The following is a 14,491-nucleotide window of genomic DNA, read 5'->3' as shown; positions in this document are numbered from 1 at the left end:
GTGACACAAGCTGTGAATACTTTGAATAAAGTACATGAAAATATAATTAACTTATCTTTGGAGATCACTGGTATTCTCTTTTAGTAAAAATGTGATGCCTTATGTCCAGCTAGACAGTGCTTGTGTCTGAAAGGAGCTGGGAAGATGCCTTGATGTTAAATCATGAGCCACCTGGGAAGCTATTGAAACAATGATCATGGACTTCATCAGTCCCACCTCCCCCTCAAGCCCCCAGTTCCCACTTTCTCAGAATACCTAGAGTATCAGTTAGCTCTCTTGACTCAAGCTCCTCGTACCTCATTATCTGAAACATTGGCTTAATATATAATTGTGACTCATTATATAAGGATGCATATGAATGACGCATATGGGGTCTGTTTCTCATATGAGCCAGCTTGCATGTTCTTTGGGACGTTTTGTGAGGTGGAAATGACCAGAAGTTTTCCTGATCCTCCTTTTTCAGGGTCTACCCCTCTTCCGATGTCTTTGCTTCTCAAGTGCCTGTAGCGAGGTTTGTGATTGATGCTGAATTTTTTATTTTGTTGTGTGTGCTGTTGTGATTCTTTATACCACCTTCACCCACTGGCTTATACTTTCAATGACTGATTAAAGGAATCTAGAATTTTGAATATGTTCTTGCAATTGTTACTATATTATCACAATTATCATCCTCGCTAGCATTGTTATCCTCATTATTTTTACTTATATGGAATACTGATCATCATCTTACCTGGCAATTTTCACAGCATTCTCCAAATGCACACTTAAAATTTGGCTTGATTTTACATGTTGTGGCATCACAGCAAATATTGGTACATTCCTACAAAAGAAAATCATTAAGAGAAAGCACTAAAAAGGCTGGGCTTTCTTTTAGCCCCTCAACACACTCTATTAACTCATTCATTCTCAGGTAGGCACAGAGATTGTTGAGACCAGGAACTATATATCTATTTTATTTATTTATATCTAATATATATATATATTCATGTTATATATTAATATAATTAATATAACAATCATATAATCAATATATTAATATAATTAAAATAATAATAAATGGATATATCATGTTTATGTATGTTTTATGTTTATTTATATGTATTTTATATCTATTTAATTTTATTGGTATCCCCCTCCTCTCCATCTCATCAATTATAGACTCTGGCATATAATAGGATAGGAGATGGACTTTTGATTCTATATGTACAGAGAACTCTCAGGAGAAACTCCCTCCACCAATGTGTGTTGGCACCTTCTCTGCAGCTAATAACCCTAGAGAGCTGCTTAGAGGTTAAGTGACTCACCCACAGTCACACAACCAGTATGCACCAGACTTGGTTAGACTTGAACCCAGGTTTTCCTGGCTTAGAAGCCATCTCTCTCCTCTATTCCATACCACCTCAATATATTTCTATTGATTTGAATTGAAAACAACTGAATTACCTAAACAGTCTGCTTCAATTACTTAGATATTTCTATTATTAGGACTTAAATTGTATTTATATAAACCCACCTCTCCCTAAAAAAATCATACTGGCTTTTTGACTTATTAGTTAAGGAGATATTTATTACCAATCACTTCTATCTATTACTAGTGAAATCAGGTCAATCATTTTCTGGGCCTCAATTTACTCAGCTGCAAAATGAAAAGGTGGGATTAAATGATTTCTAAGGTCCTTTCTACTTCTCTGTGTGTGTTCCTATCCAACCCTATTCAATTCCTTTCCACCAACATTTGTTAAGCATCTACAATATGTAATTTAAGTTCTCAAGATGTGCTAAGTGACAAGGATGTAAAGATACAAAAAAAAAAAACAGTCCCTACCCTCTGGTGGTTTACATTGTACCCCAGGAGGAGACATAACATTTACACAAATGAGTAAATATGGATTCATATAAAGTAATTTCAAGAGGGAGGGAGGATACTAATAACTGGAGAAATCAGGGAAGGTCTCTTAGAGGAAGAGGCACCTGAGTTGTGCTTTGCAGGAGCTGGGGATTCTACGAGGAGGGGAGGGCTCTCCAAATACGAGTAAGACCTTGTGCAAAGACACAAAGGCAGCAGATACAATGACTCCATGACCTCCTGGAGAACAAAGGTTATTATTTATATAGGTTTGCTAGGCACTTCACAAATATTAGCTCACTGGATCCTTTAAAACAGCCCTGGGAGGTAGGTGCTATTATGATCCTCATTTTGCAGTTGAGGAAACTGAGGCAGATAGTGGTTGATTTGCCCAGAGTCACACAGCTGGTTAAGTGTCCAAGACACAAACTCAGACTTCCTTATTCCAGGTCAACTGCTCTATCCATGTTACTACTGCTACCTACCAACAGCAGATAAGGGCTTTAGTCTAAGCAGCTCTAAATCCTGAGAAGTATCATTTCAACTACAGGACAAGAATATTTGAATAACATTAATTACCAATCTGACTGTCAAAAGTAGCCTTGCAGACAACTTACCTTTCTTCTCCATAATTAGTGCATTTTCATGGGAGAAAAAAAAGATAAGAAATATGTGATAGATATCCAATTGTTCTTTCTTTTATGGTGGCCTCCCCCCACCCTTTATATCTTCTTTGGAGAGGCTGTGAGATGAAACGGAGAGATAGCAGGCCATAGAGCCAGGAAGACCACTAGCTATGCGACTCTGTCCAAGTCAGTTACCCTCCCTCAGCCTCAATTTCTTCATCTATAAAATGGGGATGATAAAAGCACCTCGAACACAGACTTATTGTGGGGAATCAAAGAAGACAAGCAATGTAAAGCTGTTTGCAAATCTTTGATTGCTATATTAACAGCCACAATCAATTTGCAAACAGGTTAGTTTTTGAGATTCTTTGGGGTTATAAGCTGCAGAGAAGGAGCTGACCTACTTTGGTAGAAGGAGTTGACCTTGAAGTTCTCTACATGAAAGAAATCACATGTCCAATCTCTATCCCTGTCTCCATGCCTCCTTTATTTTGGTGAAGAAAAAGTCCCATCAACATGGGAAAGATTTGGTGATATGTTTGTGTTGGCAGGGGTGGAGGCAGGTAGGGAGGCAGTGTGCTGTGTGGCTGATAGAGTACTGACCATGGAACCATGGAAGGTTTGTGTTCAGATCATGCCTCTGAAACCAGCTGTGTGACTCTGGGCAAGTAATTTAACCATCCGGTGCCCCCACACAATTCCTTAAATGTCTTTCCTCCTAGATGATGTGAAGTTGCGGGTTGGAGAAGGGAGTTTAAACACTGAGAGTTCCAAGTACAAATAAAACCAAAAGTCCAGTCCATCTTCTATTATAACAATAATAGTTAACATTTGAATAAGGAATTAAGGCTTACAGTGTATTTTACATTTATTATACCATTGATCCCAACAACAACCTGGAAGGTAGGTGCTCTCATTTTCATCTCCATTTTTATAAATGGGGAAACAGAGGCTGTGAGAAATTAAGTGACTCACCCAAGGTTTCACAGCTAGTAAATGTTTGAGGTGGGGTTTAAAGTCAGGTCTTCCTGACCCCAAGTCCATAACTCTATCCACTGAAACACCAGACATCTGTTTTATGCTTTATTATCATATACTGTAGCTTATATGTCAGGGACAGTGATGAATGCTTGATGGGATGTAGATAGTACGGATTTAAACTTACTCTTCTCTCCTGAAATCTACATTACATCTCCAGTTGATAATGATGATATTCTAGTTAATAATGAAAATGAAGGTTAATATCGGTGCTGTTATGAGCCTCAAGAATTGGGTGTGGCCAAGGACTCTCTGAAGACACCTCTTGGGGGGACCTAAGGGCAGAGTGGATCTCTAAAAGGAAGAGAAGGGCTGCAAAATATTTTCCTTCAAAATTTTTATAAAGCAGAAGCCTCATAAGGACCATCCAAATAGGAAAACATCATAAGAGAATCATAACCAAACCCAGATAATGAGTCCAACATCATTTTTAGGTATCTTGTCATGGTATGAACAGAGAACACTCATAGCTAACAACAATATATAGCACTTTCAGATTTGCAAAGTATTTTAAAGATATTATCATAGCAGTAAGAAGTAGATCGTATTATTAACATCTTACATTAACATCTTCTATCTTCCATTAACATCTACTAACTTCCATCTCACAGATGAGGCCAAGAGAGGTTCAGAGACTTGCCCCAGAGTCACACAGCTAAGTAAATATCTGAGGCTGCATTTGAACTCAGGTCTTCCTGACTCCAGACCCCAGTGTTCTATTCACTGCACTACATAGCTGGTTCTAATCAGAAATGCTGTCTGGGTCATGAAATAAGAAGTAATTAGTACCTCTGGGGACCCACAATCACATTCTTCTCCTGATTCTACTAGCAGGTTCCCACAGATAGGGGTGGATATTATATCACTAGGTAAAGGGACATTCTTCAGGCAGCTCGGTGATGCCATTCTCAGGAATTTCTCTAAGCTGTTGCGACTACAGGAACTGAAGTCCTTGGGTATATAAAAGCTGTTGGGATAAGAAATAAGAGTAAGGATTTTATAGCCCATGGGTGTTCATCCAACCCTGTCATATTACAGATGAGGAAAGTGAGGCCCAGAGAGTTCAAGTGACTTGCCCAAAGTCACACAGCCCATAAAAATCTAACATAAGCTTGGAGGATGACAGCTTCAAAACTGAAAGGGGCATTAGAGGACATTGAGTCCAATCCTCCCTCCTTTTATAGGTTAGGAAACCAAGGTCCAAAGGAGGAAATGATTCCCCTGGATTAACACAGATAGTAAGCAACTGAGCTAGAATTAGAACTCAGTTGTTCCTTCTTCAAACTTCAGCTTTATTCAATATCTTCCACACAAAAAACCCCACAAAACACACAAAAAACCACATGAGAAACACCCTCCCCTTCCCTCCCCTCATTGTCACAGAGACCACTTGTGTACCACAGAATGCGGTTTGAGAATCAAAAACTCTGATCAGACTGTGAAAAATGGGAGTGGCCATTGGCATCTGCCATGCCCACTCCCTAATGAGCAAGAAATGTGAAGTGTTTGGTGGAATTTGGGCTACAAGGAGCCTCACCTGAGTGCCCGATCCATCACACATACTGAAGAAGGGCACTTGCACACATAGGTGTCATGGTACATTCCAAAATTATGGCCCATTTCATGGGCCATTGTTCCTGCAACCCTGAGGAGCTCGTAACTGTGGTCCTAGAGGAACAAATTTAACAAAAGAAATATCAGGACGATAGTTAACGCTCTGGTTTCCTTAACTGGACTATCTTAGCAACTAGGATTAAGAAACAAGTGACTGACTCTTAGGGCATCTCTGGAATCTTGATCAAGGCCCTCAGGGAACAACCTACAAACTCCCAGAGCAATAATGTACCCCTAGTGCTTAGCACAGCACCAACCCTGTGATAACCCCTTAATGACTTGCAAACCACAAAATGCTACAAAATGCTAGTTATTATTGTTGTATTATATTATGGATTCCTCACGATTTGACTCGTGAGTATTGCATTAGGAAGTAGTATGACAGTTCAAAGAGTTAGTGGAGTCAGAAGACCTGGGTTTTAATTGTACATCTGCCCATTACTACCTGTGTGAGACATGGTAACCTCTTCCATAAAATGAAGAAATTCGATAAATTGGTCTCTAAAATCACATGATGACCCTATGACCTTGTTGAAGCTAATTAAGGGCAGGGAACATGGTCCAATTGTTCCCTCTCTTATTCGTCCGGGCACCTAACATGAGCATTTTTTGGTTTTGTTTTGTTGTTGTTTTGGGGGGCAGAACGTGAGGCACACTTCAGAAGGCCAACTGCCTTCACCTATGTTTGACTAACTTGTGTTCCAACTGTAATGCTCTCATTCCTACCTCTAGCCAGAAGGGCCTTAACTAAGGCAGAGTGACAGGAGCTTTGGCTCCGGGATGCTGAGATTTAAAGAGTGCCACATTTTAGTTCCCATATTCTTTCAAATGCATAAAAGACAGACACTGTGTTGACTAACTCTGTCTCCCCTCCTCCTCAATGGAATTTGTTTTCATTCCTTTATTATTATTATCATTATCATTATTATTATTATTATTATTTTCACATACCGAATGATAAAGTTGAAATGAGGACACCATTTATAATCCTAGCCCTGGACATGTCTGCTGCTACTGCTCGGAATGGGCAAGATTATTAATTATGATAATCCATTTCTATCTCCCTGTGTCCCCAAATTGTTAGAGTATACTCTTCTCTATGTAATTTTCTTTTTTAAAAAAACACTTATTTTTAACATTTTTTAATGTTGAGTTCCCAATTTTCTTCCTCCTGCCTCTCCCTCACCCATTGTGAAGGCAAGAAATGCGATATCAACTCTATATTCTCGACATAACTTTCTTCACATTCCACTTTGACCACATAACAAATTAATCCCCCAGCTGACAGTCCCTGTAAAGGTCAAAGTTCACAAGCTTAGTTCTCAGACTCTGCATCCTCAGGTGACAGTGAAAAAAACAGATTCACTTGATTCCACCCCAGATGCCAGCTGTGTGGCCATGACCAGCCGCTTAACTTGTCTGTGTCTCAGTTTCCTCATCTGTAAAATGAGAGTGCCAAACTCAGTGGCATTGAAGAGCTCATGCAGTTCTAAATCAATGTTGCTATGATTCCTTAATGAACTAATGAATAAAAATAGCTTCTAAGTATATATGTATGTATGTATGTATGTATGTGTGTGTGTGTGTGTGTGTGTGTGTGTGTGTGTGTGTAACACTACTATATTCCAGGCACTATGATGAGTGCTTTTTACAAATGTTACCTCCCTTGACCCTCACAACAACCCTGTGAGTTAAATGTTATGACAATTATTCTCGTTTTCCAGATGAGGACACTGAGTCAAAAAGGGGCTAAGTCTGGCTTGCCCAGGGTCACACAGCTAGTAAGCCTCTGAAGCTGGATAATGAACTTATGTCTTCCTGACTCCAGGCCCAGTGGTCTGTCCCCTGTGCCTCCATTGTACAAAAAGTTATCTCCAGCTGTGCTATCCAGCTACCTCCTTTGTACTGATAGCTACTGCTACAAGAACAAGTGAGTCATTCCCTGTTCTCAAGGGGCTCACACTAGACTGAGAGGACAACATATAAAAGAAAGCTTAGCTTCAGGCTGGGTGGAAAAGCTAGGGGTTCAGCGCTGGTCAGATGGCAAGAGCCAGAGATGTAGATACATCCCACTGCAGGTATTATCTCTACTATGTAGATCACAGAGCAGTGTCAGGGGCCTGCAGGAGGTAGAGGCAGGGCACGCAGGAAGGCCTGGCACTCCTCCATTGCACTACAGTATGGTGCCCACTCCTTCCATAGTTTAGATGACAGTTTACTCTGCCCCTCTCTACCAAGGATTTCTCATATCCTGCAGATGGCATCTTTTTTGATACAGAGGAAAGAGCAGAGAAGGTCAGTTCAGAGGAGCTGACTTCTCCCAGCCCAACTCTTCAGCAAGTCACTTCAGCTCTCCATGTTTTTGATAATTTCTTTGCAACTAAGGAGGCGAGCTCCAAGCTCCCATCCAACTCAGAATCTGTGATCCTGCAGGGGGATTGTAATCTGTTATGGGGCTTAAATAAGTAGAACAAGGGCTGGAGTGGGAGGCAGGCTGGTTTGGGTTTTGTTTTTAATTATTTTATTTTCAATTCATGGAACAAAATAAGTGTTTTCACAACACAGCACAATAAAAGAGATGATTGCACATGAAACTGCAGATCTACCATGTACAACTTATTACTGCCTCCAAATATACAACTAAGTTATGTAAGTTTCTCTTTTCCCCCTTTTAAGTACCTCTTGTTACTCACTTTTGTCCAGGTGGAAAGGAGAGGCTTTGGCAGGAATGAATAAAAGGAGTGGATGGTTTTGGGGAAATGATTGGCCATTGGGAAAGGGGAGGAAAGTGACTATTAAGCTATCTGATAAGTAGACTTGTTACCAGAATTTGATTAATATGTTCCAGCATATTGGAGAATTTTGTATTTTGCTTGAAAATACTATAAATCACAAATGGAAGTAGCATATCAGATATTTTCAGATGCATGGGGTAACTCTCTCTCTCACTCTCTAGCTCTCTCTTTCTTTATTCCTCCTCTCTCCCTTCTCTCCCTGTCTCTGTTTCTTTCTGTCTCTCTCTCCCTCCCTTTTCCCTCTTCCTTTTCTCTCTCTCCCTCCTTTCTCTCTCTCTTCCAGCTCTGTCTCTTTCTCTCACTGTCTCTGTCTGTCTCCCCCTCCTCTCTTTCTCCTTCTCTCTCTCCCTTCTCCCTCTCTCTGTTTCTCTCTATCTCTTTCTCCCTCCATCCCTCCCTTTTCCCTCTCCCTTTTCTCTCCCTCCTTTCACTCTCTTTCTCCCCTCTTTCTGTCTTGTTCCCTCTTTCTCATCAGAGATGCTCAGAATTAGAATAATTTAATTAATTACAAATTGTCTATGACAGGTTTGTGCCTAAAACACATAGTAAGCTTTTCCTTCCACAGGCAATAAGGAAGTCATGGACAGAAAATTATGCAGGTCTATTCTTTACCAAGTCAAGTTGAGGTAGTAATGAGGTGTACAAGCTTGAGGTCAAGCATTAGATGAAAGGAAAGTCACGAGGGATAGCATGATCTAAGATTCTAAGATCATAAGTTTAAAGCTGGAAGAGAATGAAAAGGCCATCTATTCCAACTCTTTTATTTTACAGGCAGTGAAACTGAGTCTGAGAATATTTAAAAGAATTACTCAAGACCACACAAGAAGCAAGTTGGAGAACTAGGATTTGATCAGAGGCATTTGAACTCTAAATCTAGCACCCTTTCTATTATGTTTATTACATCACTCTTTCATGGGACCAGTAGGTAGTAAGATCATTTAGAAATATATGAAGAAATAATAAGATATGATGGATAAGGGGAAAAAAGGGAAGAGAAGATGGGCTAGGCTTGACTGGGATGGGACAGTAAGGGATGGGATCAGTTGAGCTAAGCCAGATAGGACAGGACAAGACAACTTTAGACAAGATACGAAAATACAAGATAGATTAAGATAGGGCAGGGCAGGGCAGGATAGGACAAGACTCCCAATAAGGAAAGCAAAAAAATAAAAAACAGGAAATGTGTTAACAACACAATTAAGGTACTTGTATTTTGGTTTATTTGGAATAGCTTTAGTCTGTATGTATTGGAAATACAAATATACACAACTTCATGATCTCTACATGAACTTTCTTGGTCTCAGGGAAGATGACATAATAAAAATGGCAGAAACCCCAGTTTATCTCCCAGCCTACCTGTACAATGCCAACGGAGTGATAAGGAGAGCACATTGTTGACATGAATGCCAAGCCCACGATGGGTCCAGTGAGGTCTATCCCCCTAAAATAAAGGGAATATTTTAGGTGGAAATGTCTTATGTTCAGTAAAAAGGTCATCACTAGCCTCATGAAACAATGAACCATCTGGAAGCAGACAGCAGAGAGAACAGCCAAGAGAAGTTTCCTTGTTGCTTCCTTCTAGGATTCCCTGTGGGGAAAGGTCATTTTCCTGGAAAATGCTCTCTGTTTTTATACCTCAGTGATCTCAATTTTATTTTTAACAACTCAGCTCATTTCAATTCAATGAAGCACAATACCTGACACATAGTAGGTGCTTAATAAATGTTTATTTACTGACTGCCTAGATCCTTCTTGTAGTGTTTTATATTCATTCTTACATAGAATCAAAGATTTAGAATTAGAAAGGACATCAGAAATCAAAACCTTTACTTTTGCAGGTAAGGCAACGGTGGCCCAGACAGACTAGGCAATTTGCCCAGAGTCACATAGGTATTAAGCACCCACCCACTCCACCACAAGGCAGCTAGATGGCTCAGAAGATAGAGCACTGGACCTGAAACCAAGAAGACCTGGATTTAAATCCAGTCTCACTTACTCTGAGCAAGTTGCTTGATGGCTATTTGACTTAGTTTCCTCATTAATAAGGAAAACAATAACACCTGCCTACAAGAGTTATTGTAAGGAGAAAATGAGATATTTGCAAAGTGCAAACCTCAAGGCCCTATAGTAATACTATCTACTATTATAGTATATACATATATATACATATATATGTATATATTGTATTATAGTATATAGTATATGTGTAGTATATAGTATATAGTATAATCTGAGGGCCATAACTATGTTTGTAAAAGGTGTACACAACAGAAATGGTCTAATTTTGATGGTAAAGTGATGGACTTGGGTTCAAATCATATTTCTCATATTAGTGAAGTGTCTGAGCTAAGGAAAGGTATTTAACCTTTCTGAGACTCCATTTCCTCATTTGTGAAGTAGAAATAATAATAATCACAACAATAATGCAACCTTTATTAAAGGATTATTTTGAGACATATATACATGCATAAAGTTTTGTAAACTTTAGTTATATGAAATTGTCAATGTGTATTATATAATTATTGTGAAGAGTGAAAACTGTTAAATTATCCAGATATTCCCAAAATATTCAGGTACCAAAGAACTAGTTGACTGAGACATTGTTGCTTCCCTTTCAAACTTAGCTGATGCAGATATTAAACGTGGTCTGTATCCATTTAAACACAACCTCCTTGGGCAATTTTTTCTCAAGCATCTTTTCTAGATGCCTTGGGCAGCCAGATTCATACATAGGATGATTGAAACTTACGTTATTAATTGGGCAACATCATGGCGCTTCATTTTGGGGAGAATACCCCCTCGCCAATTTGAGAAATTCTCCAAAGTCACATTTGCATCAGGGCTTATTTTTATCTTATTTCCATTTGTCCATATTTCCACTCCCACTAAGACCACTTGGATATTGAGCTTTTTATACAACTGTTAAAAGAAAACAAACTTTAGGATTAAGCAATTTCAACTTTCAAATAACAGAGTAGCTATTCAGATTTGCAAGATTAGGTAGAAGCTATTATGAGATAGTGTATCTTTCCTTTAGTCCTTGTGAGATAGACAATCTGGTCAATTATTTTGCAGACAGGACATCTAAGAAATGGTGAAGTAGCAATGTAGGGCAATGATCTTCCAACTCTCTGATCTTCTGACCACTTTGTTGGGGCAGAAAGAAAAGACCTCAAGGAAAGCTCCCAGAATTCCAGGAAGAATTTGCATATTGAATCCGTGGAAAGATTTGAGCAAAGGTCACAAAGAATGGGCAGGCATGGTTAGTTAATGGTTGGCACCTCTAGAGAGAATGCCCATAATGAGGAGAAAAACAGAAAGAAGTGGAAGGAAGGAAGGAGGAGGAGGAGGAAGATCAAATGGAAGAGAGATTTGGAGTTTATTGGTGGGTCATGTCATATCTGTTTATCACATTTTAATCTGAACAAGTCACTTAACCTTTCTGATCCTCTGTTTCTTCATTTGTTAAATCAGGTTATGAGACTAGTTGTCCTCTGACATCTCTTCCAACTCTAAGTCTCTGACTCTCTGAATCACTGTATCTAAATCTCCTAGTTGAGTTAGTGTGTGAAGTCCAGGCATTCTACTTCAATAAACACCAGTCATGAGGCTGGATGACCATTTGCTGAGGATGCTTAGCTTGTGAGTGGGAGGACGTTCTTACTTCAGACATAAATGTTGAAGATGCTTCCCACCCTTAGAGTTTCTTCTGGGCATACTGATGGAAGAATCCTATAGCAACATTGAAGTCTTAGCAACAGCTTATGTGTGGGACAGGCAGGACCCTAAATCAGTAATGACTTTTGTGGGTCTACACCTCAGATATGTGCTGATGTCAGGTTCTTTTCCAAGAACAACTCTTTTTTTCCAGAAGGATCAAGCAAATGAGGGCTGTTTAATGATATTTACACTTAATATAATAAATACAAGCTAAAAAGCAAAGCTTTTAATTATGTTTTCACCACTCATGAATTTCTGTTCCTATATCTGCAAGATGATAAATTCACAAGAAAGGGAATAAGAGAGGGGGGGAGACAGAATGTAGGGCAGATTAGGGGAAGGGATATTCAGAATGCACGCTGACTTGGGGTTGGGGGAGGGACAAGATGGGGAGAAAATTTGTAACTCAAAATCTTGTGGAAGTGAATGTTGAAAACTAAAAATAAATAAATTAATGAATCTTTTAAAAATAAAAAAGATAATAAATTCACACGCAAATTTCCAGTCTCATACCAGGACTGACATAGACCTAACTGGTGGAGAAATAGAATTTAATTTTCAAAGGATCTTCAGAGTTTATTAAGTCTAACCCTCCCATTTTGCAGAATGAGGAAACCAAGGCTCTAAAAAGGAATAGAGAGTGCTGGTCAGATCCTAGGATGTGGGTCATGGACCTAGAGTTAACAGAGACTTCAGACGTCATCTAGTCCAACCATCTTATCTGAGGAAATTAAAGCTTAAAAAGCTTAAGTAATTTGTGCTGGACTATGCTGGTAATGAGAATCTAAGGCAGATTTTGAACCCAAGTCATGGTATTTTAGAGTTACAGCTGAGATGGATGTTAAAGAATATTCAGTCCCTAATTTACAGAGGAGGAAACAGCTCTATGGAAATTATGTGACTTGCCCAGGGTCACACAGGTATCAGAGGCAGGATTTGGACCCAACTCATCTGTATCCTGAGCCAGTGTTCTTTCTATTGTATTTCTTTGACTCTCAATTCAGTGCAATACCGCAATGTTTACTTCAGACTTGGGATCAGAGATTCAGAACTTTAAAAAATCACACTCTGCCTTCCTCCTTCAGAAGGAGAAACTGAGGCCTGGGGAAGTAGTGACTTGCTTGAAATAGAAAAGGCCAAGTTTGAATTCAAACTCAGATGTTTGACTTCAAATTACAGTTTTCTCATTCTTGTGATACTCTGCCTTGGACACTTAAGTACTCAGTACTTGGTGATATTGCAATAGAAGATTCTTAAGGTAATCCAATAGAAGAGTCAGGTTTAAGAACAGATTACAAATGGCTTGGGACTTTTTTTTGGGGGGGGCGGTATCTTGCTGATTGCACTTTGAAAAAGATAGTACTGAATTTGTAGGCTCCATTAATTCCTAAGTCACAGTGACATTAACTGGAAGTGTCCCCCAAAGGCAATACATGCGAGGCATACTAGACATTAATTCTCTATCAGTGTTCATATGGTGGTGAACATATTCATTCTGCTTTCCGTGGCTGAACAGTGTCACAGATTTTAGAAATACTGGGTACTCCTAGCCTTTTTGAGAAGTCTCAGAAAATGCCCTGACAAACTGCTTTCATTTTGACTTAATAACACAAATCATACCATGTTGACGAAGTTGACCATATCAAAAACCCTCTGTCTTATTTCCTCTGGATTTTGGTTGTACTTTTGAAACTGAAAAAAAAATAAACAAGTGTATCAATCTCAACAGAAACAAAATGATGACATTATGGGGGAAAGGGGATTCCTCTAGTTCAAACAGAATTCAACTGAACTATATGGAAGTAAAGAAGAAAACTATATTGAGACTGGAGAAGATTGGTGACTTCAGTTTTTTTCTGACATCATATCCTTATTATTGTTATAGATATGATTTCAACATTTAGGCAATTCCCAATGTGGAAACTCTATCATCACAGATAAGAACTCTCTTTCATTTTATAGTTTTAGAAAGTTTTCTTGGGCCCTCGAAGTTTTGGTGATTTCTGCAGGATACGTAGCCAATCTATGTCAAAGCAAGGTCTTGAACACAGGTTATCCTCACTCCCAAGACAGTTCTCTATCAATGGCACAAAAACTGTCAGCAAACATTTAATAATCAACTACTATGTGTCAGACATAGTGCTAAGCAATGGAAATACAAAGAAAGGTAAAAGACAGTCTGTGCCCTCCAGGAGCTCACAGTCTAACGAGGGAGACAACATGAAAAACTATGTATAAACAAGATATATAAATAGTAAATAATCAACAGAGGGAAAACACTAGAATTAAAGAAGATTTGTAAAGGCTAGCTGTAGAGGGTGAGATTTTAGTTGGGACTTGAAGAAAGGCAGGAGGCAGAGATAAAGAGAGAAAGCTCTATGCATAAGAGAGAATCAACAAAAATGTTCTGAATCTGGAGATGGAGCATCTGGTTAGAAAGCCAGTGTCACTGAATTTCAGAGTACATGGATGGGGGAGGTGGTGTGGGAAGGGAAGGTGTAAGAAGTCTCTCCATTTCATTGCTTACTTTATGTTCAGAAATTAATACAGTATAAAACTCGGTGGTCAAGACCTGTGCTCTCCCTCTTCTCTGCTATCCTTTGGGCTATCCCCTATGCTTGAAAGGTACTCCCTTCTCATCTGTGAATGTTAACAACTTTTTTTTCCTTCAAACTTCCTTACACCAGAATGCTTCTTCCTCTGAGATGTCTTCTATGATTTTTCTTCTTCCTCAAATTTTCCTAAAGCATTTTATCTTAATCTTTTCTTTGGGCTCATCACACAACACTTTGTACTAAATATATTTCTATCTATCTATCTATCTATCTATCTATCTATCTATCTATCTATCT

The 14,491-nt window shown here is 39.0% G+C and overlaps 1 protein-coding gene across 1 annotated transcript in view; it reads right to left on the bottom strand.

Moving 5' to 3' along the window:
* The window catches only part of ADAM28 (ADAM metallopeptidase domain 28), a 90,754-nt gene that overhangs the window by 32,884 nt on the left and 43,379 nt on the right, over positions 1–14,491 (bottom strand). Inside the window, exons 8-13 of the mRNA XM_027840028.1 lie at positions 13,260–13,331; positions 10,669–10,838; positions 9,276–9,360; positions 5,048–5,178; positions 4,300–4,477; positions 731–820 (exon numbers count right to left, since the gene is read on the bottom strand). Of these exons, the coding sequence (XP_027695829.1) occupies positions 731–820; positions 4,300–4,477; positions 5,048–5,178; positions 9,276–9,360; positions 10,669–10,838; positions 13,260–13,331 (726 nt within the window). The remainder of the gene's footprint in view (positions 1–730; positions 821–4,299; positions 4,478–5,047; positions 5,179–9,275; positions 9,361–10,668; positions 10,839–13,259; positions 13,332–14,491) is intronic.

The sequence above is a fragment of the Vombatus ursinus genome, unplaced genomic scaffold (genome assembly GCF_900497805.2).
Source record: "Vombatus ursinus unplaced genomic scaffold, bare-nosed wombat genome assembly UNPS02014837.1, whole genome shotgun sequence".
In the NCBI taxonomy this organism is placed as follows: domain Eukaryota; kingdom Metazoa; phylum Chordata; class Mammalia; order Diprotodontia; family Vombatidae; genus Vombatus; species Vombatus ursinus.
The sequence above is the reverse complement of the archived record's forward strand: the minus strand, read 5'-3'. Positions and strand labels throughout refer to the sequence as shown.